The sequence below is a fragment of the Schistosoma mansoni genome, chromosome 2, assembly GCF_000237925.1.
Source record: "Schistosoma mansoni strain Puerto Rico chromosome 2, complete genome".
NCBI classification, from domain to species: Eukaryota; Metazoa; Platyhelminthes; class Trematoda; order Strigeidida; family Schistosomatidae; genus Schistosoma; species Schistosoma mansoni.
In genome coordinates, this window is record NC_031496.1 from 19,701,088 (window position 1) to 19,727,533 (window position 26,446).

Genomic DNA, 26,446 nt, shown 5'->3' on the forward strand with positions numbered 1-26,446 from the left:
TTCCGGTAGTTCGCCTCGGCTTAGCGAGTGTGCGAACATCACGCTAAGAGAGTGTTGCCAGGATTGAATCTGCTTCCCTCAGTATAGCGGAATGAACCATATCCGGCCCAGGTGAATTGTCTTTTCTTAGGGTTATAAATCAGTTCGAGGAACTAGGATTAGGATTTACAGTTGAACGTTGGGGTCAGAAATTATATTCGATGTTTTCATCTTGAACTCATACCAACCATAATGCTGAAATGGTATTCAGCCAAATGAGTGGATGGATCTTGCGCCAGAATCTAAGACGTACCATTTTAAATCTGATTGGTTCGTTCAAAAATTATAGTCTTGCCAGAAATACTATTTTCCTAGTTCCAGAATGAAATTGTAGGTGTACAAAGTTATTCAGAATTAGCTTTAACTGTCGACCGTGAACAATGAAGAAATAAAAATCCAGTTTAAAAATTGCCGTGATCCTACAGTGTTGTAAGGGCATTGAAATGTCATTAAGCCTTAGCTATATCATCAGGTAATTAGGTCACTGAATATCGAATAGATCATCGATCCTTGTCAAGATCTAGGACAATCAACGCGCATCACTTTATCATACGTCATGGACTGGCCCATGCGATGCTGGTCTCACTAACACCTCTGTACTCATTCTTACTAATACATTTACGTAATCACACCCTTTGTGTTATACAGTCTTCAAAGCAGCCTTAGTACTTTGATATGTTGATAGTGTAATCCGCGTTGGGTACTGTCCGCCAGGTGTAAATTTCGACGTTGTCTGGTTCGTCACACCATTCACGTCTTACTTTAGCAAGGCTCCAACCATTTGACATAGATCATCAACGTTGATAATCTACAGTGTCGTTGGCTGAAATGTTGCCGAACACTAGGCAAATCAGCCCGTGGTCGAGCCGCTGAATATTCACGATTTTACTGACCCTCGCCAAGGTCAAGGACAAACAACGAGCATCAACCGAATGCACACTATGAACTGGTCCACAAGGAAGTGGTAGTACTTTGTTCCTTTTACCTACTCTTACCAACATATTTCTGTATTACCGTTGTTTTTGTGGTATGTTCATCGAGATAGTCATAGTGCTCTGAAACGACGAAAGGGTGATCAATGTCTGGTACTGACCGTGAGGTGTGACTTCGATGTGAGCTAGGATGTCACGCAATTCTCATTCAGTTCTGGTAAGCCCTCAATCGACACAGACAGTCTACGTTGGTGATCTACGCTGATGAGCCGGAAGTGACAAGAACACGCAGCCATTTACAGTTAGAATAACATCCTTATTTAGTGGATCAAGAACGTAGGTAGTTTGTGTCAGTGATTGGCCACTAGATATGGATGGGAGTGTTGTTATCTAGTTTATGTGAAAGTCACACTTCACCGTTAATACCTGATGGTAATTACCTTCTCGTGGTATCAATGTACTGTGACTGTGTTGATAATCGTACACAATAGACTTGACGTCGCTACAGGAGTACGTTATCAAAAATGGGTAGAAGAAACGGAATGTGACTACTACCCCATGGACCAGCCGGCAACGATCCTGTGTAATCTTTCATCAATGGAAGTTGCTGAGCACTTGAAGGTCAAACTATCATCTTTAGTTTTCTGTAGTAAGGATAAGAGGTCAATCAACCCACACTAATCCTTGCAATTAGTTGTACTATAAGGGCCCAATAATGCTTTCAATGTTTCAACAAAAACTGCTGGTGTAACATGTTCTGGTGAAGAAACTCCAATGGTTGACTACCCGGTGCAAAAAAAGTAACTCCAGGAGTAGACTGTTTGACCTCCGTTTTCGCACTTACTTACAATTTCCTCTTAGATTATCAGTCCGGAACGGAAGGAATGATAAGGCATTCATACTAAGATTATCGTTCAGTATGCAGTAGTCCAGTATTAAATGATTTCGTACCCTGCCGTAAGATAACAGATATAGGTTGAGATCTCTCAATGTGACTTCATATGTTAGGCCAGAGGTAACTTTCACCCTTTTTGACCCTCGCCGTTAAACTAGGTCTGGCATACTTTCGGCATGATCGAAAAGTTTCTTCATACTTGAAACAAGGACTTTCTGCTTGAATCAAGCGTTACAAATACAGATTTATAAAAGTCGGTTACGCTACCCTAGGCATTTCTTCGTCCAAGTAAACAAATGCGTATGAATAGATCATGAGACTACAAAGCCTTTGACAGTGACAGCTAAACAGTTCTAGGGTCTTTGAGTATTTTGACTCCTAGACCTTTATAATCCATTACTTTAGGTAACGCCGTTTCACTCATAGTGTAATCATATGAATCCTTGCATTTGTTTTTTGGCATCACCACACCCCACATTGGATAAGACCACACCGCCATATATATTCTTTGTAGGTGGAAACGGAGAGAAGACGTCGCGCAACTACAAATTGCGACCCGTGTGTAAGATCCAAACCTAGTTTCCAACTAGGTTTGATTTGTTGAATAACTGACGAGTAAAATTAGGGACGCGCATCCCCAATAGAAATCAGAACAAGGTGTTTTGGGGGTAATAACGGTTCTAAATTTCATCATATATACAAATGTACACATTTACCTAAACAAATATTACCACCCAGTTATTCAACCGACAATTGATACCAAAATATTCAATCTAAATTACAATGAATAGCAAAGTGGTAAGAAATATATGAAAATTACCGAAAACACCAAAAGGTAAGCGTTATTCTATCCTTTCTGGATAGATCAAGTAAGATTCCGTTTGAGCGGCTGTTTTATAACACAAAGTGCTTCGATTTCTGGGAAAATGCTCCAAATTACAACCAAAAATGCACGATCCCAGTCAAAATCAAACCGCACAATCAAAGAGCGAGCAGCCAATATGGCAGCCGCCAGAATAATAGCAATTAAAATAAACTAGATACAGTTCAGTAAGGAACATAGAGACTAAATAAAAACGATAGTAAAACCAAGAAAATTAAACGTTACAGTCTTAATTAGCATCAAAATATTTAACAACATATACAAATAAAGAACGCGTAAGGAAGAAATCACGAATGTATGCATGGAGGGATTTTCACTTTCAAAATAGATCTAACACCATGGTCTCACAGTCAGCGCCAATAAACAGTCATTGTTAAGTATTTCGGTGATTAGAGCATATACTGTACTTATGTTTTATCACTAAGCTATCCTGCCGCCCAGGCTGTAAGTGGTGACTCATCTTCACGTTGTGTGTCCTTCTGGGACGGGTCCTCGACTGTCCGAACCTATTACTAGCGATCCTGGCAGGGGACTCTATAAAATTAGTGAGTTCGGAAAAGGTGAGATCTTTTTCGTTTTCCGTCACTTCATCAACGAAGTTTACTTACAGTAGCTGATGCAACAACTTCCCGATTCTCTTTTATTAATAAGTCTAAATTGGCAGTAAAGTACGTTTGTTCCAGGATCACAGCACATTATTCCACACTTATAGCCAGTTTTGGTAACTTTCCAGAATCATTATAACGAATGTTCACACTACTAAACAAGCCTTCCTTGTCTACTCAAGCAATTACATGAATGTAATCATTTGAAGTATTTCAATTATAGTATGAACTATTAATCCCAGCAATAACGCAATTTATTCAAGAAGTATTAGTGACCACGAACGAATGAAGTGCATTTGAAATTCAAAATCATAACAGTTATCAATACAAAAAAATCGTTGGTTCATATAAGCACCACAATGAGGCTGTCTGAAAAATAGCTCCAAGATCTCTCTAACTTTATTATAACCAACGAAACGGTCCATCATCACACGTCCATTGAAATCTGCCTTTATCTTATATAAGGTATGATAAGCACTGACCGTCATCGACGACCCTGAGCGCATGTACGTCCCGAATTGCCGCATTAATTTCCATTACTCCGTTGATTCTCTATCGAAGTAACTCAACTCTACCTAAGGGAGCTCTAGGCCCAAGACAATGGGGGATAACACTGACTTAAAATGTCCTTTCCATTGTGATTGGCTTCATCGTTCCTTCTTTTAGACAATTTACGGACCCGCATCGGTCTATCTTTAACCATTCGGATAGCCCTTTTTGATAAGAATTATTCAACCTAGCTAATTATGTGGTACGTCCATTTTGTTTAAGTTTCTGTCTCTATGCTGCACTTCCCTCCAGTATTTCCGGTTTCTGCTCCCATTTAACTGGGATTCTTTTATCTTATTTACCATCGAACCAGAACTAGTGTCACTACCACTGTGATTGCCCACTTTTTAAGTCAGAACCACAACGTAAAGATACTAAAGGGCACTTGCTCTGGATTTGTCTAATTTAACACGATATCCATTCATCGGTCTTAAGCTTGAATTTCCTTATGTATGGTTGGCATTACAAACCAGGAACCATACCGGTCACTTTGATCTCCAGAAATAGCACGCGATCACTACAATCAAGGCGATTTCGCCCAGTAACCGTATATTTGTATAGCACTGTTAATTTCATGCTGAAGGGGTTCGGAATTAATAGTTACATTTGTGTACTTGGATAACTCATGAAAAATAAGCCGTTAGCCCTGCAGCAAATGCTTAGAGAACTGTATGAACGAAGGATATTCAAAGGGGCCGAATTTTTTAAAACTGCAAACACTAGTCAAAGTGGTGATCGGCATAGAAAAGTAACAATACCACCAATTAGTGAAGTCCCGGTAGACCACAAATAGCCGTAAGAAAGGAAAATGTCTTACTTTACAGGCAGTTTTCACTAGTCAAAAACGCCATCCTCCCTTCCTTTTCGATGTTTGCCTATATTACGTTTGTGGTATGTTTGAATACTGCTTTAGTCTGAACTTCATGTCCACACCTTGTTGGAATGTATTGCCCCTGCTAGTTACATGTTACAAGCAAATTAGACAACTAAGGATTCTGTATTATGGGTTAGATATCGATTTGGTATATCACACTAACACAACGTTAACTCATGGCATGAATTATAAGATGCTGGTCAGATGATATGTAGTTCGAAGATGGCAAGGAAAGATAGCTTATTAAGGGATATGGAAGAGTTTAGGGCTGTAAAATCTATGATTAAGCCAATAAGTAAGCAAGGATAAACATCCTAATAATAATAAGTTTAGGATATTAAAACTGGTAGAAAGATCACACAGTAGTTAAGGGCAGTATGAGTTTATTATGATCGATTATAGTTAGTCAGCATCCATAGGTTTAGTGAAATGTCTGTCCTCTTGAAAATTGAGAAGGGATATGGAACTTCGGGGAAGAAAATGTTGCAACTTTAAACATTATCGAAACTTCGTATGTGAATGTGAGGGTTAGAATCATAAAGACAGGACCGACTGTATTTATTGATAGAAAAATGTCTTCTATCATTTGGTTATCCATAAATGAGTGGCACTGTACTCATGATCGATCAATACTTTCTTAATATAAGTTTGGATGTTTATTTCGTGTCTAGGTGGTTTTTACATGGACTAGTAATGGCAAGGTTTACATTCGTATTCTACCGTTTCATAATCATACTATTTTTGCTAAAAAGAGTCAGTTATTGGACACCATAGGGAATACTTTTTAAGACTACAGAAGGTCTTAGAAATGATTTTTCAGTTTACAAAACATTTGTGAAAATCACTTAATACAACCACCAGTGAATGATGACTTTCAATACTGGTACCTGACATGATTTGTTCGACGGCAACACAAATTCAAACTCAAATTAAGCCACCATTATTCTCTTAAAATGTATATAAACACCATGTGAGAAGTTACGTTTCTACTTGAAAAGTAGATAGGTCTTGAACTAAATGTCTTAAGTGATAAGCTAAAATCCTAATTGAAAATAATACCATTAGCGCGGATTTCGTAGGGATATTATCTTAGCTATTACACTACAGATGAAAACCTTTTCTGGTTGTAAAATTTAAGAGTAGAACAACAAACAATTTGAGTTTAAATCTTTAAAAGAATAATGATTACGTTTTAACGAATAAATAAAAATTATGCACAGGAGAATTATACAGTTATTAGTTCAATACAATCAAAATAAACGTGATATTGAAAACTGTATTCATCATTTGAATATTATTTGTGTGAATCAACAGAAAAATCCTCACATTCGCTATCACTGAAATCTTCTATAGGTGTTTCAAGTGATGGCATTATATCGATCATCTGAGTTTTAAAGAACAGTAAAATAGATTACCGTAAAGAACTTGATTTCAGGTTAATAGACTTAGAAAAAGGTGATTTTCTCTGTCAGTTACTAATATTAGTTAGAGAAATAACAATTGATTTGTGAATACCTAACCGGGTTAATCTAATCTCAATACATTGACGTATGTACCACAGTCTTATTTCTTACTCAGGCGCTGATTAAGTGGTGACCATTAGAGTACTGGTTGACTCGTGGAATTGCTATTTAGTGCATTATATCTAACATTACTATTTCTGAAAATCTTAGGTAGATCACTGTTTACCTTCTTTTCTAAAATTCATTGGAAATAACAATAAAACTATTCTGAAGAAACTGTTAGAACCTCTGAATACAGAATATAAACATGAAGAAGCTTTTCAGCTCTCAGATAAATCATTTATCCATAGTCTATTACAGATACTATCTGTAAATATTGAAAGATTTCTGCAACACTATCATACTTAAATTAACCATATTTTGAAAACTTATTTCAAGGTGAGACTGAAACCTGGCTAGTATTTCTACCTAACATTATGATAGTATTCAACTGTGCTCATTTAATAAATAAGTTACTGTTAGTGTATTTGGAAAGACCTCAATAAAAGGAGGCGAGCTTACTCAGTGAATATTACGGAGTTATGAATTACCTTAGATGAAAGATTCATTTTCCTCTAATATCTGCAAGTTATGTAGTGTTTACACGACTTTCATCGATGTAGTTCAGTGTAATTGCAAGTGCACTCGTCCAAGTAGTAAAAATCGAGTTGATTTCTATGGTAGTAGCCAGCTTTTGTTGGATGAATTATTCGACTTGACAAAATCATCACCCATATGTTCCTACCTTAGTGAGTTTGGCTACAAGTAAATAACCCTCAAATAAAATTACGTTACTCAGCTATAGGCAATATGCCTTTCAACGCAGTCTTTTGTTGATCAAGAGGTGAGAAAATGTATGATTTACTTGAACAACAAATAATAATTATTCATGGACAATGTTCCTTAATATAGTCTAAATTGTTACACAACAATTACAGATTGGATTGCATTTGGTGCATTCGTACAGCTGATAAATTTTCTGGAACCAGTTCTGATTTATCTAAACTTAACTATTTTGATTTTATTGTATCATTTAGAAACTTTGCCATGAATAATCTTTAAAAAATCAGTGATAAAACTATCATTTATTCTCTTATTTCTTTAAAAGGAAATGAATTGACTGAGAAATTTCCGAAAATAAAATACAGAAAAATAACTATATCTCAGCTTATCAAAGCATACTAACAAACCTGTTCAGGTCTAAGCCACGAAATAAATTGAAGAAGAAGCCAGTGTAAAATAGCGGCAAAACATGTCATTTTCCCAGTAAGTGGACCAAGTTGGTATAATCTGAATTAAAAAGAAACAAACCAGAACATAACGAAAAGTAAACACATTTATGCACAAATGTAAAGCATCTTAAATTTGATCTCAACAACTTTGATAACGTAGTACCAAAACTAGTTCAAAGCTTAGTAAATCCTGAAAAACAATTGAGATAATGTCTGTTAAAACTGGTTAAACCTAAACATTTAGATAAGTAATGGATTCTAGTACAATATGCCACCGAAAACAGTATGCGCCAAACGAGTGAAGGGAATATACTGTGAAGAAATAAAATGGAAAAGGGTAGTATAATCAAGTAAATAAACAAGAATAGTATTTAAATAGGAATTTTGTTCAAATAAAAATATAGCTAACAAAAACTTTTTTCAGTCAAGGAAAACTGTTTTATCAGTACAGGGTTGTGGAGAAGCCGTGACCAGTGGAGTTCAGCCGTGTCAGGTGTGAGGCAGTTACACACTGAAGACAATGGAGGATGGTCGCGCGATGTTGTAGGTTGGTCGAAGTTAGAAATTAATGCCGTTGGATGACGGTTTAGTTGTCTAGAGCGTTCGCGTACGAGACCGAATGTTTTGGGTCAGAGTCTCGCGTGCGTCAGTCAGTCAGTCAGCTACAACGTAGGACCAGGCACATATATGCATCGGTCCAAGTTGCCATACCTCGTTAGCACAACAAGATCAACACCGGATTCATAGTAGTTAATTTAGTGTTGGTAGTAGTATATAAATTATAGGTTGTATATAAGGATATAGTATAGTGCGTGGGTGTGCACTGCAGAGGAATCCAATACTAGGACTAAAACGGCCGTTCAGTGCTTTCAGGTTTTGAATGGTGGTAAACATTGATCGGTTTATGATCTCAGTTAAGATCATTTTACTTTTATGAAGAGCGGAAAATAAACTACAGTCCGATCGTTATTAGCTTCTAGTCTGAACAATATAACTTTTTAAACCTCTGAATAGCCATGTCATTGATTTTCCCAACTGGCGTTGGTAAATAACACAAGAAGGGAAGGCTGCATGTGTAACATATTCGTGAAACATGTCCAAGTCACTGAAGTCAGTGTTTCAAAGTGGTAATAATAACTGAATTATCATCGTTGGATTTGAACGCACATTGGTGAACTTTAACATCACTCATATGGTGTTGCCACCGGAGAGAGACGATCGAACACATAGTAGCCTCACATCTTCAACTTGGAAAGGACATGTTTTCTAAATACACAGAACAGATGTCGCCGTCACGCTGAAAAACCTGATCTTTTACAGCCAGACTAATATCACGATGGTGCAAAGATAGCCACTGTTAGATATATATCAAGTAAATAAAACTGTCATTTAATACACAAAATATAGAAAATCATATAACTTATTTGTTGTTACAGTTGATTCTCAGTGGCTGATGATAACTAATTTACTCATAACTTTATCCCTAATGCCCTTGATCAGATTGTTGGACTAAGACATATTTGTAAAGCATACACACTAAGCTGGGTGGTGGATTATATTGTACTGTGTCATTATAACCATTTAACTCCTAAGTCAATGTAACTACGTTAAATAACTCTGTGTAATTTACATAGTGTTTTTAATTATCCGGTCAGTCATGTACTAATCAATTACGCGATCACCTAAGTTATAGAGTAATAGAAGGTGAATGCAGGTCACGGAGGAATCATTATGGTTATTCTTTTGCACGAATTACCAATTTTTATGATTACTTTAGTGATCTATTTCAAACTGACAGTAAAAGTCAAAGTTATCACATTTTGTAATGGGCTAATTTAAGAAAATGAGAATATCAGGTAATTGCAAGTTATCTTATACAATAATCAAATTGTTTACGGAAGAACAGTTGATATTTACAAACATTAGCTTCATTATTATAAAGTGGAACGTGCAAATTAAAACTTTTAAGATGGAAACTATAAACGAATGAGTAAGAGGTTTTTTGATATCTAGATACAAACATAATTCATACAAATCACTTTTTCCGCAAAGAATACATTCTTATGATCTTGAAAGGTGCTTATTTGTACTTTTTAGTAACTGGACCGGCTGAATGTTTTTTCCATTGCTGATTTATAAATAGAATTTTTGTCAGGTGTTTTTGTTATAGAAATGTCCTTGTTTTTTTTGTTAACTCTTCACACAGGAATAACTAAATGCTCCAGAAAGAAAGGATAACACTTCTGACCAAATTAGTACAAATACAACAAACTGATATCTTTAGTCTTATCTTTTAATAGTCGTTCATTTAGCTGCTGAATATTATCATCATTTAAGTGCAAGAAGTCAGTTTACTTGAACTATTCCATACAGTGATTAATTTTCAGGCTTATAACATTGATTAGTTGAGAAAACTACGGTACAATAAAATGATTGTTAAAACAAACTACTAGTGCTACTTACTGAGAAACAGAAAAAAACCATACTACTTTCTTTTGGATATACTATTCATACTACTAATTAGAAATCCTCATTCATATTATTCACGCCAGATGAAATGAAGTTATCAATAAATACATGTTGGAAACTGTCTAGTAATGAGATCTAGATTAGAAATATCTCACGGATGAAAATCTCTTTCTCTTGAGAGTTACATTTACTTTCACTCTAAAAGCTGAAGATTAAAATCAGGTAACTTGTTTCACAGAAACATTTGGAAATCCAGTTTATATTCTTACCTTGAGATTCTGTCTTGTAGCGAAACAGGTGGTTTAGACATAGCAGCAGAATAGACTTTTTCCGTACGTTTAGCAACTAGAGGCCAACAATACATACTACGAATCCATTTATGCATATGCCAACAATGATCAGTAAGTGAATTACAATTAAATTCAGTACCATCAAAATGTGTAGATGAATCGGCGATCAATGAAAATCGACAAAGAGGATTTGGAGGTGAGGTACATATGTCCAGCTTTTGTAAAATGAGTAGGTAAATAACATTTTTAAAAAGGACTGATGTTTATATATAGGTATATAGCACTTAGTTTTTATTGGTGTTGATTAAGGGAATCTAGAATGCGCATTTATACCATCTAAGACTTGTGGCTGGATGTAGTACCTAGATTTCAGTGATTTCCAAAACGACACTTAAACCCAGTATCTTTCGCCATACATGCTAGTCCATTTTCCACTGAGTTAGTGAGTCCAGATACTTTTATCTCGTGTAACGGATATAAATTTTACTTTTAAAAGGAAAATAGGAAATCTTGCAAGTCACACTAAGCTGTTATTGTGTAATGTTTATGTATGTATACACAACGGAACCTTGAAAAGCCAATTTTTGATGTGATATTTTGGCGACAAAGATTATTCCGGTTCACCGGACCCCAACTTCTGGATTTTTCGTTTTAGCATACTTAGGACCAATAAAGAACTTTTTAGTACTTTAAAGGAGCTAAGATTATTTTATTTAAAGTATTGAACAAATTTTAAAACAAGACTTCCCTGTTTAACATTACTTTTCTCACTAATTTAATTTTTAAATTTCAGTTAGGTTCGTTGGATATAACAAGCCAGAGTATGAACTTTAAAAAGCAAACAAATACATAAAATATTTTGAATCAAGAGTGGTTATCTTTTTACTGGCAGATTAAATAGTTCTCTTTTAACATGGACTCACAGAAACAAGATATAAATTGACAATCAGAAACATCAACTTTGGATAATAAAACGGTGAATATAAAGCTTTAACTGTTCAGGATGAACTAAAATACAACTTTCGTGTGATAACTATTAAATAGATGGGAAGTAGGATGTAACCTATAGTTTAGTGACTGATAGTTGTATAATTAGTCCACGCGTTTAATCAAATCATATATCCAGCAGAAATCAGTTACTTTCAAGTATATATAGAGTCGTCTCTCAATGAAGGTTAAAAACTACAAACAGGTCTTAGTATACATATGATGAATATCGAGTATGTTTAATGGACAAAACACCCGTTGTATTCATAAGAAAAACAATCAGTTTTCATACATGTATAAAAATCACCTTGTTTGAAGTCAAATTATCCATAGCTTTTTGTTCATGAGCTGTAAGTTTCGAATCTTCACGTTGCTGCCGAACTTGAATAATGGAATCTGCAACAATAGTGGCTAATTCTGAAGCGTTTGCTGGTGCAAGTCTAATAAAATGCTCGGGTAGAACTTCCGGAAGTCCCCCAACAGCTGTACTGATAACCATTAAGCTGTAAGAAAATTTTTCAATAAAATTAATTAGCACACAAATTATTTGAATAAATTACTGCATTTCTTACAAGAAAATCTGTAATTAATCAATCGTATACTTTTGAGATCTAAGTTACATGAAAAGTCCAAGTTTTAAAATAGATTAAACCGAAAGAGATATTTACCAATGTGACATTGATAAGTGAATTAAACTATACCAGTTGAGGGAAACAGTGATCACCAACTTTATATTCAATGAATTATGAATAATTTACTCAGTCCAATAACTGAGTTGTGTTACAGTTTACACGAGATCACAAATTTCCACAACTGACTCTCAGACTAAAATAAAACCATCGGTGTAAGTACGAAATATAACAATCTAGTTAACTGTTTTACAGTGTTTATCGTAATCATTGACAGTTTTTTTAATCCATCGTTAAAGAAAACGGTGGCGAAATGGCCACAAGTCGGAACATGCTTTAGTGGTATACGAATTTATACATGCAACACGATGAATGAAGGAATTTGTTATTTTGTTTCGGCTGTCCATGCGAACTGTAAAGAGAAAGTTATAGTAGAACAATACCTGCTTGCTTACGTGTGTTACCACTCGTGTAGCATAGGCCCCACACCAGCATTCTTAATTGAACTCTGTCCTGGACAACCCTTTCCAGATGCTATTCATCCTTTTCATGTTTGTTTCCAGTTCCAGACGTAATGTGTTCCTTGGTATTCCTCTTTTCCCTTCCCATTCAAAATTCCAAGCTAGCGCTTGCCTCATGATGGAGTTTGATGGCTCCCACAATTTATGTTCTATCCACTTCCAGTAGCTTTTCCTAATTTCCTCCTCATCTGGAAGCTGGTTAACTCTCTCCCATAGGACGCTGTTGCTCATGTCTTTCGGCCATCGAACATGGAGTATTTTGTATGCACAATTGTTTACAAAGACCCACAACATTTTGATGATAGTTGTAGTTGATCTCCAAGTTTCTGCTCCGTAAAATAAAACTGTTTTGACGTTCGTATTGAAGATTTTGCTTTTTCCTTTGTGTATGTTGAGGCCTACTGATGAAGGGGTTGCTACTACACTAGTTGTCTTCACCTACATTTGTTGGTGTGTATGCGATAGAAGGGCTAGGTCATCTGTCAAGTCAGAATCGTCTAGCTGCATCCAAGCTGTCCATAGCATTTCGTGCTTCCATTCAGGTGTGGAGGTCTTCATGATCCAGTCAACCACCACAAGAAAGAGAAAGGGGAAAAGTAAGCAGCCTTGTCTGACTCCGGTCCTCACTTGGAATGAGTCTGTCAGCCGTTCTCCATGCACGACTTCGCACTGTAGTCCGTTGTATGAATTACGGATGATGTTGACGATCTTCTTAGGTACAGCATAATGCCAAAGAAGATTCTGTAAAGTTTTCATATACACACTGTCAAACGTTTTCTCGTAGTCAAGGAAGTTGATATCTAGTGACGAATTCGATTCAGTCGATTGTTCAACAATGATCCATAGTGTGGCGATTTGGCCTGTGCAGCACCGATCCTTACAGAGTCTGGTTTGTTGATCTGGAAGCTGTGCGTCTACTGAATCTTCCATCCGGTTCATCAACACTCTGTTGAAAACTTTTACTGGTACCGGTAGTAGTGTGATGCCTCCGTAGCTCTCACATTTGTTTAGATCTCTTGTGTGGTATTTTGATGAGGTGTCTTTCTTTCCAGTCTGTTGGTACTTGTTCTGCCATCCAAATCTTCTTGAACAGAACGTGAAGCATGTTTGCAGTTGCCTCTATGTCTGACTACAGTGCTTCAGCTGGCGTGTTTTCAGGTCCTTCCGCTTTCACACTCTTAAGTTGTCGGATAGCCAAGCTGACTTATTCGATCGTTAGTGGAGTAACAGCTATGGAAAGGTCTGTGTGTGCTGCTTTGGTCGAACAATGAAGACTGTTAAACTATACAGAAAATATATCAACGATAACAGAGATAATATCCAATTCAGTTAGTTCCTTATTGACAATAATATGCAGTTTAAGGGCTATCAAATTTTTTTAAGAATATCAGATTCAGATACACGTTACGAAATCACAATAAACAGATATTTGAAAACTAACTCCATAATGACATGAATGATGTCATTTAAAATATCGTAGAGAAATGCTACATAATTAAATTACATATCAAATACGAACTAGCCATTAGTTCATGGTTCGTACACTTGAGTTTAAGTTACAATTATGATATAATCGATAAAAGTACTCTGCATTCGATTGTTCGATCAAAGCGGGTGACGAGTATTTGAATCTGTGACGTAATGAGTTAAACGTTAACTTTAAATATATCACAGGGATTTCTTTTCACAAAAGTATGTGAAAAGACTTAAAATTACAGCCACCTATGCTTCTAGTAATTATCTATGAACCAAAGGCCTCTAAAAGGTGAAATATAGATCACGGAGGGGTAGTTATTCACTGTCTTAACGTTCAGTAGATTTTAATCGCTGAAAAATTCCCATCATATTAAAACACAATTATATGAACGAAGAATATTCTTTTCAATAATTATAATTGTAGAACCTGATGAGAAATTATTGAAAAGAATATTCTTCGTTCAGTAGATTCCAAATTTTCGTCATAATAACTACAATCAAAACGGTTATACATAGAAGAACGGTGGTAGGTAATAATATTGCAATCACTTTAATTCCTGCTCGGCAGTGAACATATTTTAAAACTACTTACCCACATGAGACTGCTTCAAGAATGGCTATACAAAACGCCTCAGTAAGAGAAGTATTTAAAAAGATATCACCTTGTATTAAAAGCTGAAGAAAAACGGGAAAAATTCAAAAAATTAAGACAGTAATGTAATGAGTTTAGTGTTTTCTTTGGTAGTTTATGTAATTTTAAATAATAGTATTTGCCTTAGTACCATATTTCTGGTTACAGCTAAGAATTTTCAGCACAAAATGTGTAATACTGTATTTAACTTGTGAATATTCAAAAAGCATACCGAAGTTTTTAAACAGCGATATCAGTAAATATTCACGACCAGTTTTGCTTCCACAACATCCCTACGTTAGATAATATATTTAATGGATGAATTTTTGAGTAATCACCTATTTTTCTCAAAGGACAACAGAGAAAGAAAATGTACGAGCCACCGTGGTGGTAGTTGTTGAGTTTCTCAGTAATTAACTTTGTAACCTGTAAACATATTGTGGAAGATTTTGTGACGGGCGGTGTCCGAAATCTGATACTGATACACGGTGTGCTACACACCAACTCCCCCCTCAACTGGCTACTCCAGCGAGAAAGTGTATCGGGCTACCGAATAAAATGCACAAATACTCATGTACGTACCACTCTAATCCTTAGGAAATTGATCTATTTCACAGCTAATAAAATGCACTTGTTCTTTAGATCACTTCTGATTGCCATCGATTGCCCTTCTCATTAGAAGAGCTTAAGCAAACCCAGTTATCAAGTGTGATTACGAGTAAAAACAAATCTGAAACAGGAAAATTTATGGGTATAAATCCACGTTTGCGGTGACCCAGAAGTTCGAACAGGCTGCAGGTACCTAGATCATGACTATCCCTTCTAAATTCTATTAGGACTGTACACAATACACACGAATTGAAGGGTAGAGAATAAATAAAATAAAAAACTGAATGTCAACTATATTTAGCTAAGTTGTGAATTATATGAGTCGAACTTATTCAAGATGGGGAAAACAGAACAAGATTATTCAGTGGACGTTTCGGGAAGAAGTCACAATTAAAACAAGTCAGACCGACGTAAATAAATTTGGAAGACAAACTACAATGCAACATGGATAACCACCAGTTTAAAAGTTACTGACCGACTTCAACAATAGTGGTGGGACGGCAAAATATTACAAAGTCTGGGGTTTATCCTAGCAATGAACTAACTATATGCTCGTAAAAGATTTCCAGTTTAAATTACCTTTAGTTTTCCATTGTGAGTCAGTCAGACAGTCAGCTACAACATGGGACCAGGTATATTTGTGCATCGGTCCAAGTTGCCATGACTTCATTAGCACAAGATGAACACCGAATTCAAAAAAGTAGTTAATTCAGTGGTGGTAATATATAAAAAACGGATTATATATATGGATACAGTACAGGAAGAAAAATATGAATTTTAATCTCAAGGTTTAAGGGAAGACATTGTGATCCATTAGGAGCTATGTCACACAGTCTCCAACCATTGGTTACGATCGTCAAGCGGACCACAACCAAGTAGTCTGAATATACCAACATAGCTCAGATTATAAGTTGGTGACTTCAAGCACTGATGCCACATTTCGGTTTGGCCACCCCTAACTCTCTTCCAACCATCCCCAACGTTAGTCAGATTGCGCTTCATGGTAATCGGTGTAACACGTGGTCCAACCATCTCAGTCGATGTAGATTCACAACATGACCAACTCATTTACCATCATTCCCTAATGCCCTGTGTCTAACCTCACTATTACTTATCCGATGATCCCAGTAGATGCGAGCAATATTCCTAAGACATCTGTGGTCAAATACTAGTAACTTACGAGTATCTTCTACTCTTAATGGCCACGTTTCGCAGCCATAGAGTAGGACAGAATGAACTGCTGTGCAGTATACTCGTCCCTTAATTGATAGACGGATATCTCGTTTTCGCCATAGGTGAAGTAAGTTGGTAAAGGTCAAACGAGCTTTTTGAATCCGTGCACAGATTTCGCCAGACACCAACCCATTAGGGCTGATCAGACTTTCAATATAAGTGAAGTTGTCGACGCATCCGACTACTTCACTCTCTATCCTTAGTTCAGGTGTTGACGCAGGTCAGTCCTGGAGCAACAATTTACATTTAGATGGGGAGAAACGGATCAAAAACATCCTGGCATTGTTACTCAGTGCTATCAAAAGACTCTGCATTTTGTCAGCGTCTTCACTAAACAGAACTATCAGCTGTGTATTTCAAGTCGATAAGTGGACCTACTGGTAGGAGATCAATTCCTGAAAATTCAGTCGACGAGAGTGCTATTTCCAGCAATAGGTCTATGATGAAGTTAAACAAAAATGGAGATAGTGGACAGTCTTGCCAGACAACACTTGAGGTTGTAAAATCATATGACAGTTCGCCATAAGCTCTCACTCGACTGGTAGTGTTCGAGTAAAGAGCCTTCACAAGGTTTATGTACTTCTGGGGTTCACCTTTCAGTGACAGACACTTCCACAGAATCTCTCCGTCTACAGAGTGTCAAGTCAAGTCAAGAAAAACTATCACTGTCGTACGCCCATAAACATGCCTGTGTTCTAACACCTGACGAATAGTGAATATGTGGTCGACACAGCCACGATCAGGACAGAAGCCAGTCTGATTTTCTCGTGTTTGGAGTTCACGAGTCTTAGTAAGGCGCCCAATAGTTATTGAGGCTAGTATTTTAGATGATATATTAGTCAAACTAATCCCTCTATGGTTATCACAGGATGATTTTGACACCTTATATATTGGGACAATCAAAGATTGTGACCGGTCGGATGGGATTACATTCACTTCCCAAATTTTAGCTAAAATATTATTCAAACTGATCACTAAAGTTGTACTACCATACTTAAAGATCTCTGGAGACAATCCATCTGGGCCAGCTGCTCTTCCTCATTTCAGATTAGCTATAGCCTTTTGAACTTCAACTAGAGTCGAGTAACCTATTCCAACGCACAATTCAGACTGTCTGGGAATGGTGGCTAGTTGTACAGTAGCTGAAGGCCAGCTAAACTGTTCTCTTACGTGTTCCGCCCATCGTTCTAGACGTCTGGGCTGAGAGCAGATGAGAGTCTCATCTTTTTCCGAGATTGTCTCACACTTGACTTCTTAATTTCAGTTCTTTCTATTAGTCGGAAAAGCTGTCTTGTGCTACTTATAGCCGCTGCCTTTCCCATCTCTTTTGCTTTTGTTGCCCACCACTGCTCAAGATCGTTCCGCAGACTTTTGGTTAACCTAGATCTGATTTGCTTTCGCTCTTCATCGTGTTCAGAGCCTTATAGGATGAGTTTTCGAGAAACCATCAGTGCAATAGACTTAGAAGAAATCCATTGGTTTTTTTGTAATCCTTTGGTTTGAATCACTAACAGATGTCACTGCTGTTTCCAAAGTTGTTCGTATATCTTTCTAAGCAACATCTGGGTCAGCCTCGTTTACAGAACTACCTAAGTGTGACCTCAGTTGTTCCTGGGACTTAATTTTGGCCTTCTTGTCACTCAGTTCAAGTCTAATGGGTCTTCTTAGTGTGGCTTTTCTGCGTCCAGTGAGGCGAAAGCAGATGCATGTTCGTATTAGAGCGTGATCGGAGTCCAAACATGTATTCCTGAACGAGCGACAATCTTCTATCGAGCCTCTCCAACGATGACTGATGACAATATGGTCTATTTGAGTCCATCGTTGGTTTGGTGCAGGTGGTCATGTTAGACGATCTCTCCTTATGCTTAAAATTAGTGTTTGCTAAAAATAAACGATTGTCTGAGCACAATTGCAACAGATGATCACCATTATCTGTTCGCTGAGCTGGGATACTAAAATACCTACCTAAATGTCTTTCTGTTTGGCCTAAGCTACTACTTGAGCACTAAAGTCACATGCAACGAATAACATGTCTGGGATTTTAGCCTAATGAACAAGTTCAGAGAGCTTTCTGTAAAAGTCATCTTTCACTTAATCCGGGCTACAATCAGTGGGAGAGCAGGCAGAAACGACGAAAAGGCAACGACGTGTGTTCCTATCCTTCCGAGTTCATACGGAGCCATTTGGTCGAACAGCACATAGGCGACTGTTAGCGGGGACCCACTCTGATAGAGCTTGTTCCGCTCTCATACTAAGTGATATGCCTACATCTGCAAATTCACTACAACTAGCCACCGGGTCGCCAGATACACGGGGGGTGTATCTCGTCGGCTCTCCGTTTTGGCAGGTTGAGATCAAGTGAATGACCACACTAGGATCCTGTATGCGTGTTTCGGAGACACAGCATACATCAATGGTACGATATTCTAGGGTCTTAGCTAAGGAGGCATGCTGACCGATTTGACATAGGGTACGTAAGTTGAAGGCTCCAATGTGTAGTTTGGAGCGAGGTTTCAGTAGACCTGGGACAGTGTTTCGCGTACTAGAATCGTTGGCCATGGTGACACTTGAAAAGGAAGCCGAAAGAGGAAGCTTAGTGTTGAAAGTCGAGGTAGGAAGAATGATAGGAATTGAAGAAGGAGATTGATTATGAATACAGTGATCTTGAGTGCTGTTAGAGGTAATGAGGGCAGTTATCACTTCCTCACTTCCCACACCATGGGAGGGTTCTTCTAGAGGTATCTGAAAAGAAAATTGGGTTAGAAGTGGTCTTAATGACCTGAGAGCGTGACCGCAGTGCCCAAGGGACAACTGCTTGAGGTCGGCCACACACGACCTTTTTATGAGTAATTTTTGTGTTAGCTCCATACTTATTGGGACCTTACCGCCGGAGACGGATATCCGTGGGATAAGACGAGGTGTGCATTTTTAGGGTCGACCTTTCCTAACCCCACCCCTCTTTGAGGGAAGGCAGCATCGTTGTTATGTTGGTTGTCTGAAGGAAACACTCTACTGCCGTCACACCTCTGTACAGTCAGCAATACGTCTTTGGACCTTCGGTTTGCTGCTTTTAGTCTTACTGCTCTCCAACCGATCTGTCTGGCATGGTAGGACCTTGAGGAACGATTGTTCCAACCAGTATAGCTCGATTGGTTCATCACAATAGGTAAGCCCGACCGCCACATCAAGGCAGTAGCGACGGTCGGATTTCGATTGCGACGACACTGTTAAGTATTGAACTGGGTTGCTAGTAATATCAGAGATACAGTTTTGAAGTCCACTTAAGTAAATAAACAGTATCACTTTAATAGCCAAAAAAGATGTCTAAAATTATAATATTTTAAAAAACAATATACTGTCGATTCATCAAGTGTTCTAGTTAATATTTATCTTTCTAACGTCTTCGAAAATGTTAAAATCATTGAAAATTACAATGGCTCTTACTACAATAAACTTGATTGGAATCGTTAGATTACGAACACAAATCAGAGCATATAGTATCACAAAGCAAAATGTGTACTAGTAAACAAAACGTTTAAGTGCTTTTACAATCGCGAAATTCCCTCTTTTTTTACTGTTATCACAGTAACAACAACGGGTCGACAGTCTTATTTTCCAATTCGCGCTAGTTATTAAAAGTGAATAATATATTCAACTGGAACAAACATTTAACAGAATTGCTTAGTAAGGTCATTTTTGATGTACGAATACAAAATATTCGTTTGTAATTATCTAGATCTCTGTCTCTCTAGAATATAAAGCTTTTACACAATTAAATGTATTGAACCAAAAGAAGATAAACCACGACAAATAAACGTTGCTATGTAACAACTTACAGGTCGAACTTCATGAGGCTGTAAACTTCCTAATAAGTTTACACGTGAATGTAACTGATACTGTTCGCGTATCTCTTCAAGTTCAAGTCTTTTAGGTCCATCACCACCTAAAATCATAGACTTTAAATAAATTAACAGATAATATTGCACATATATGACTTTGAGATAGTGGAGATTCGTGGCTTAGGAAGATGATGCGTTCTCTGAGTTGGTTGGTTTAATCGTAACGCTTTTACTGTTTTTCAACACAGTACTATCGGGGTAAACTCCAACTAGAAGTGATATGATCAGTGTAAACAAGAACCGATCAAATTCAAGTGTTAGCTATTAGTCATACATTATTGTAGCCCAAGATCTGACTCCGAATTGGACGAACGAATGAATATACCATGAACATAAATCTTCCGATTAATTCTGTATATTACACCTAGGTTAACCCTGTTTCAGCGATGGCTGTAATGACAAGCCAAATACGAATTAAGTTGAATGAATTTATTTCATCCACTTGTTTCCTAAGACATATCAAGACGAGGCGCTGGAAGGAGAAGTGAAACGGAGTAGGTACGATTCAACAAAGCGAGACTCAATATTTATAGTTACAAAAATAAGCTAAAGATATGTGATGAATACAGTAAGCAATACACACACACCCATATAAAAGCAATCAGGGTTATAAGCAAATAATTGACAAGGTAAGAAAATGTGTGAATAATGTCTCAAGAAGAATAAATTATATGGTCTGTCCAAAAGCTAGAATAACCTGCGTAGATGTAACATAGTACTGGACGCTTTAACATGGACAGAAATTTAAATAGCTCACTTCTATTCGAAGTCTGTGCTAACAACGTTATCATAAAACAAAAAGAGCTTCATGATCATAACTCCATCAAAATAATTTCACACCTATGCTAATCCATGTACTGTTTTAAACAAGGCCAATAACTACATAAATAAATCTGTGATTTTATCATTTATTAAGGATTAGACTTTCTGAATAGGAAAAGTAAAAAGACTGGCTCCACTTTTACATTTTCATAAACATAATTTGCTCAACACATGGATGTATTTTGGACTGTAAGTGTGAGGATGTTAATGCAAAAGAATGAGACTTAAAATATCGGTTTGTTTGGTTTAACACATCATGTGAAATTCAGGTTTAATGATTATTAAAGAAGTTGGTATCCTTCAAGCGGGTAAAACAGTAGGTCTTGATGTCAATGTAAAAGACATCAGGAGACTAAAAACTACAATTGTTGGTTATATGCAGTAATGTTTGGAACTGTTTAACCACATGACCACTAAGAGTGGATGTACAGAATTATTTTATACCAACAAATACACATCCAATGCAACTATTCCTCATTTTATGGAGCCACGACATAAACTGACTATTTCTATGCTAGTTTCATGAAGCCCCAATGTTAGCAAACAACACCTAAGATACAATATGCAGAATGTGCCTAAATCATACGATTCGATGTTGTGGAATACGGTTACTTATACGAAAGGATATCAGTCATTAGATGTCAATATTACTCGAGTGGTAATCTTGGGAAAGTGATTAATGCTGCAGCGACAGCGATTGAAAAGCACAGGGATCCACAGAATACCCTCAGCCTGGTTGAAAAATGTGTTGAAGTTGTAAGACGAATTGGGTGCTTCAAAAATCTGACTGCTGATCAAGTTTTTCATGAAATTAATAAAAATAGTTGGGACTGACATATGCAACTTTAGCTATCCAAAAAACCAATCTCGTCTATCGCAATACCATTATTGCAAGAACATCAAAGGTTTATTACCAAGTAACAAAATAAACAGGTTCCCTTGACCATCGAAATGTATTGATGAACACTGTGTTATAACTTGTGCCCTATTAATATATAACGTAATAATACCGTCAATTGGAGAACAGTTAATTATCGACCGGGCCAATGATGCATAAAACCCGTACGAGTAGTTTAGAGTCTTTATCAGTCTTTCTTCCTGCCTAGCTCTGCCTGTTAAGTCTAGAACACCAATCTCAGCCTCCGCGATATGAATCATGTATTTCAAACATACTGAGTTTATATACAAACCTAACAGACCACATCGTACAGTACAATAGAAAATAACATTTGTACAAGATCTAGCCAAAAGTGGCTGTGAATGTGGAAGAATGTAATCAATAGATTGGGCATAACCCAAGAACGGTAAATCGTATAATAATAGTTCATAGGTCAAAATAAAGCTTGTAATAAGAGGAGTATAGATATATACAATCTAGCTACTGAATAGTTATACATTAAGAATATATGTATAATATTTGTTCATAAATAGTTCTCAAAAGTTACCATTCATAAATCTCGATGGGATGTAACACACTGATTCAAACTACTTGAGTATAATTTCAGTAGCATGTATGTAATCGCAAAATAAAAACGTCATATTACAGAGATTAGACTTTTCTACATAAAATGTCTATATTGTTAACACGTACTACCTTTAGCACTGTTCCCAAAATGTCATAAATGGTGGTGTTAAAGAGGAATGGAAAATTCAGGCAACGCTACCTAACCCTAGTGATGACTTGGAAGATAGTTAAAAAACCTGATTGCATAATCAAATTTGCATTGGACCTCAAAGATGAAGATGTATAAGAGATATATTTGCCCACACGAAACAATGTTTTACAGAAATTAAACTTTATTTTTCAGATGGTTGGCACAAAATGAAAAAAAATCTTGTTAGATGCACCTGGTACTTTAATTTCGGTAAAGCTACTGACTTTAACAATCGTTTCCCTAATATACAATGGTCATGAACAAACAGATTATTCTCAATATTCATTTTCAGTCTCATCACCATTAATCACATTTAAGAATCAGTAAAAATTCGGGAAATATCAATGGCTACATCGGAAAACATTTCGTAATATTAAATATGAGCGAACTGTTTTGATCAGCTTTACAAAACCCGGATGATGTATTTTAGAGGAACATGAAAAATGATAAATTATTAAATATTCTTATTTACCATACACCAGTCAATCAGATTAGATTTTCTAAGCCGAATGAATAAGGATATTATGAAAAGTGTTTAAAAAGCAAGTAACATACCTATAAGAAATCTTAATTCTGGAAACAGAGAACATAATGACGGTATGATGGCAACCAATAAATCAAGACCTTTTCGGTAAACTAAACGAGAAACCACAACAATAGTAACTAAAAAGAAATCAATTAGTGAAAAGACGGTTACATTAAGTGGATATATTTGAAGTTGAATAAACTTAATCACCAAGATCTCTGAAGGAACCACTATTGGTAGGAAAACCGTGAAAACAAATTTCAGTACATTTTCCATTCATCCTTTACCATCGACTCCCCCCATCTTTATCTTTGTCACATAGTCATTTAGAGATAGTGCTTCCTTTTAAACTTATAAGAATTGATCTCCGACCAGGAGGTTCATTTATCGACTCACAATGTGCAGATGACACAGTTCTGTATAAGGATGCCGACAAAGTGCAGTCTTATGGTTCCCTTGACAAACAGTTCAATTATGGTTCGTCTGAGTTTATCCTTTTCTAAATTCAAAATAATGCTCTAGGACTGGTCTGAGTTATCCCTTAAGATCATTCATAGAGAGTGAATTAGTTAATTTTGTTGACCACTTGATTTGTCTCATCAGCCCTAGTAGTTTGATGCCTGACTAAATCAGCATGGATCCAGAGAGCTCGATAACTTTTTCTAATTTGTATCAACCTTTGGCGTAAGCGAGATATCTGTTTACAAACAAAGAACGTATATAATCAGCAGGAGTTTGCTATGATTTTGCCTATGGTTGTGAAACGTGAACTTTAACAGAAGGAGAACTTAAGTATTATTCAAAGGTACAAAAGTGAACTTTATCAAAGTATTAAAACAAATTACTAACTGTAATTAGGGTCACGACAAGACGGATCAGGAAGAAACGCAGAGGCATCCACTGCATTAGGAATTACAAAAACTCGATCAGGATCATATTTAGCTCGAAGAACTACATTTTCTTTTGTAGTATGTGAAACACAGATTACTTGATCTACAGCTGTAAATACACCTTCCATTACTTTATTCATAATTATTGCTGACAAATCTGAAAAACCGAAAAGTGAGTGCTCTGTATGAACAGTTCGACAGCCAAGGCTCTGTGCGTGAACTGCAGCTTCACAGGCTAAAGGCGAAAATATCTATAACAAAGAAAAAAAGCAATAAAGATGCCACACATTTTTACCACATATATGCATTTTAAAATAAAGTTACAAGTTCCGTGTTTTTAAATGTTTCGTGAGCCGATGGAAGACCTGAATAAAATGTATAGACTGTGTAATTGGGACATATAATCCCATAAAACGTAGTTAAACCTTAATTTAAAGCTTACATAACACAGTTTGTTAGGGTTGTTACACATCAAAAGTATAATTAAGTTGCGACTTGATATCGCTGACTTGTGTAATACGATTACACTGAGAGTGTTAAATGAATAATCAACAGGTCTTTGTTACTTCATAGAACAGTAACCTCAAGTGATAAACAGGTTGTAAGACTATATTTTATACGGTAATTCCAAAAATCTAGGCTTTTATGGAGCATCTCGACAACCAACAGACTATGTGGTCAGTTCGACAAACACGCAAAGTGGGCTACCGAGATTAACAGCTATTGACGAAGCTGAACAAACGACGAATTGTGCTGAACATAAACATCCATCGATCCGGGTCAGTCTGACCTTGGTGTTCTGTCTTAAATTAGCTAACCGACGAAAGTTATTTTTACCTTAGAAGTACACAGTCTGTCTTATACGTACAGGACTGTGTACGTAGATATTCAGCTGTGATTATTCTCCAGTTTCTGCCTTGTAATTCGAACCCCTTCCCTAATTACCAAACTAAGCCCCTTGAGATTCATTTTTATCCCCAAAGTCCAAAATGTGTGAAGACAATACGACGTTAAAAAACGACATAACTGAAATGGCTGAATTCTGAAGACTTCTAAAGATGTTTTAAACAATAGGAGCTGAGATGGGATAAGTGTATTGCTATATATAGAAAATGTTTTTCAATGAATACAATTTATTCTGTAAAATAAGTTTTATTATTTCAGTTCGTGTATTTATTGGACAAAATACATATTTAACTTCCGTCAATTAATAACAGCATTTCTGTGTTAAGTTTCTAAAAAGAAAACTATTCTTACGAGAAATCATGATACTCTAAGTGAATTTTCCAAAAGTTGACCTATTACGTTTTGCTGTAGAAAGATAAAAGAGGGTATATAATTTACATAGACTGGTAAAACAAATCGCATGAATCTGTACAATCTTACCTTTACCCTTGTCGTTTAACCCTTAGGCACCAACATATAAGATAATAATCTTGTGATAAGCTATAAAAGAGGTCAAACGCTCTGGGTATTACGGAAAACATAGTTAATGCATTAGCTTTGTTTAGTAAAATAACACAGTGGATAGGCCCTGAGCAGCCACCCATTTACATCAATTCCTCAACTCTAAGCCAATTAACACTGAAATTCTTTTGTTGTGATTATCTGACGACTACGAACAACTACTCAATATAGAATAAAACAGTGTAAATCCTCTGTAATAAAAGAATATGACAATTTTACCATCTGTGACACAGTTACATAGTTAATCCCAAAATATCGAATGGCTTTAACTATTAGATATTTGCTTCATATTTATATTATAACCATGAATATATATATATATATATATATATATATATATATATAAGTGACTAAAATACATAAGCTTCATATATTACTGTCCATAAACGTGTTTGTCCAACACCTGAGAGATATTAAAACAACAGGATGCCAGCCTATTTAAAGAATTAACTAACATGATAAAACATATTTCAAATTTATTGTAAACATACTGAATGTCCATGTATAATATCAATCTGTTCACGTATTACTATTTCACGAATTATTGGTAATGTGCCAAGAACTGTGATGAAAATTGATTGTTTATAAAACGGTTGTATTGGAATATAATACACCTAAAATAAGTGTTTTTTAATTAAACAAAACAAAATTACAAGCACCTACTTTAAGTCCACGAGGCAAATATCTTACACCTTGACGTTGACCACCTTCAGAACTATAAGAGTGAGTGATTATAATAACTCGATGACCACGTCGAATAAGGCACTGAGATAAAGCAAAAATATGACTTTCTACACCGCCAACATTCGGGTAACAAAAATCTGATACCAT

The 26,446-nt window shown here is 36.3% G+C and overlaps 1 protein-coding gene across 2 annotated transcripts; it reads right to left on the reverse strand.

Moving 5' to 3' along the window:
- Positions 1-5,935: 5,935 nt before the first annotated feature.
- Positions 5,936-26,446, reverse strand: Smp_046880.1 (putative glycosyltransferase; the record flags this gene model as incomplete). Of its 2 annotated transcripts, none has more annotated exons than XM_018796006.1 (10): positions 5,936-6,161; positions 7,470-7,569; positions 10,250-10,485; positions 11,565-11,760; positions 14,476-14,558; positions 20,193-20,299; positions 23,288-23,395; positions 24,108-24,399; positions 26,107-26,229; positions 26,279-26,446. In XM_018796006.1, the coding sequence occupies 10 exons, from the start codon at positions 26,444-26,446 to the stop codon at positions 6,072-6,074; spliced, it is 1,503 nt and encodes a 500-aa protein (XP_018650262.1). The 2 variants fall into 2 exon arrangements, with proteins under 2 accessions (XP_018650262.1, XP_018650263.1); XM_018796007.1 differs by having other exon boundaries at positions 6,072-6,161; positions 11,550-11,760.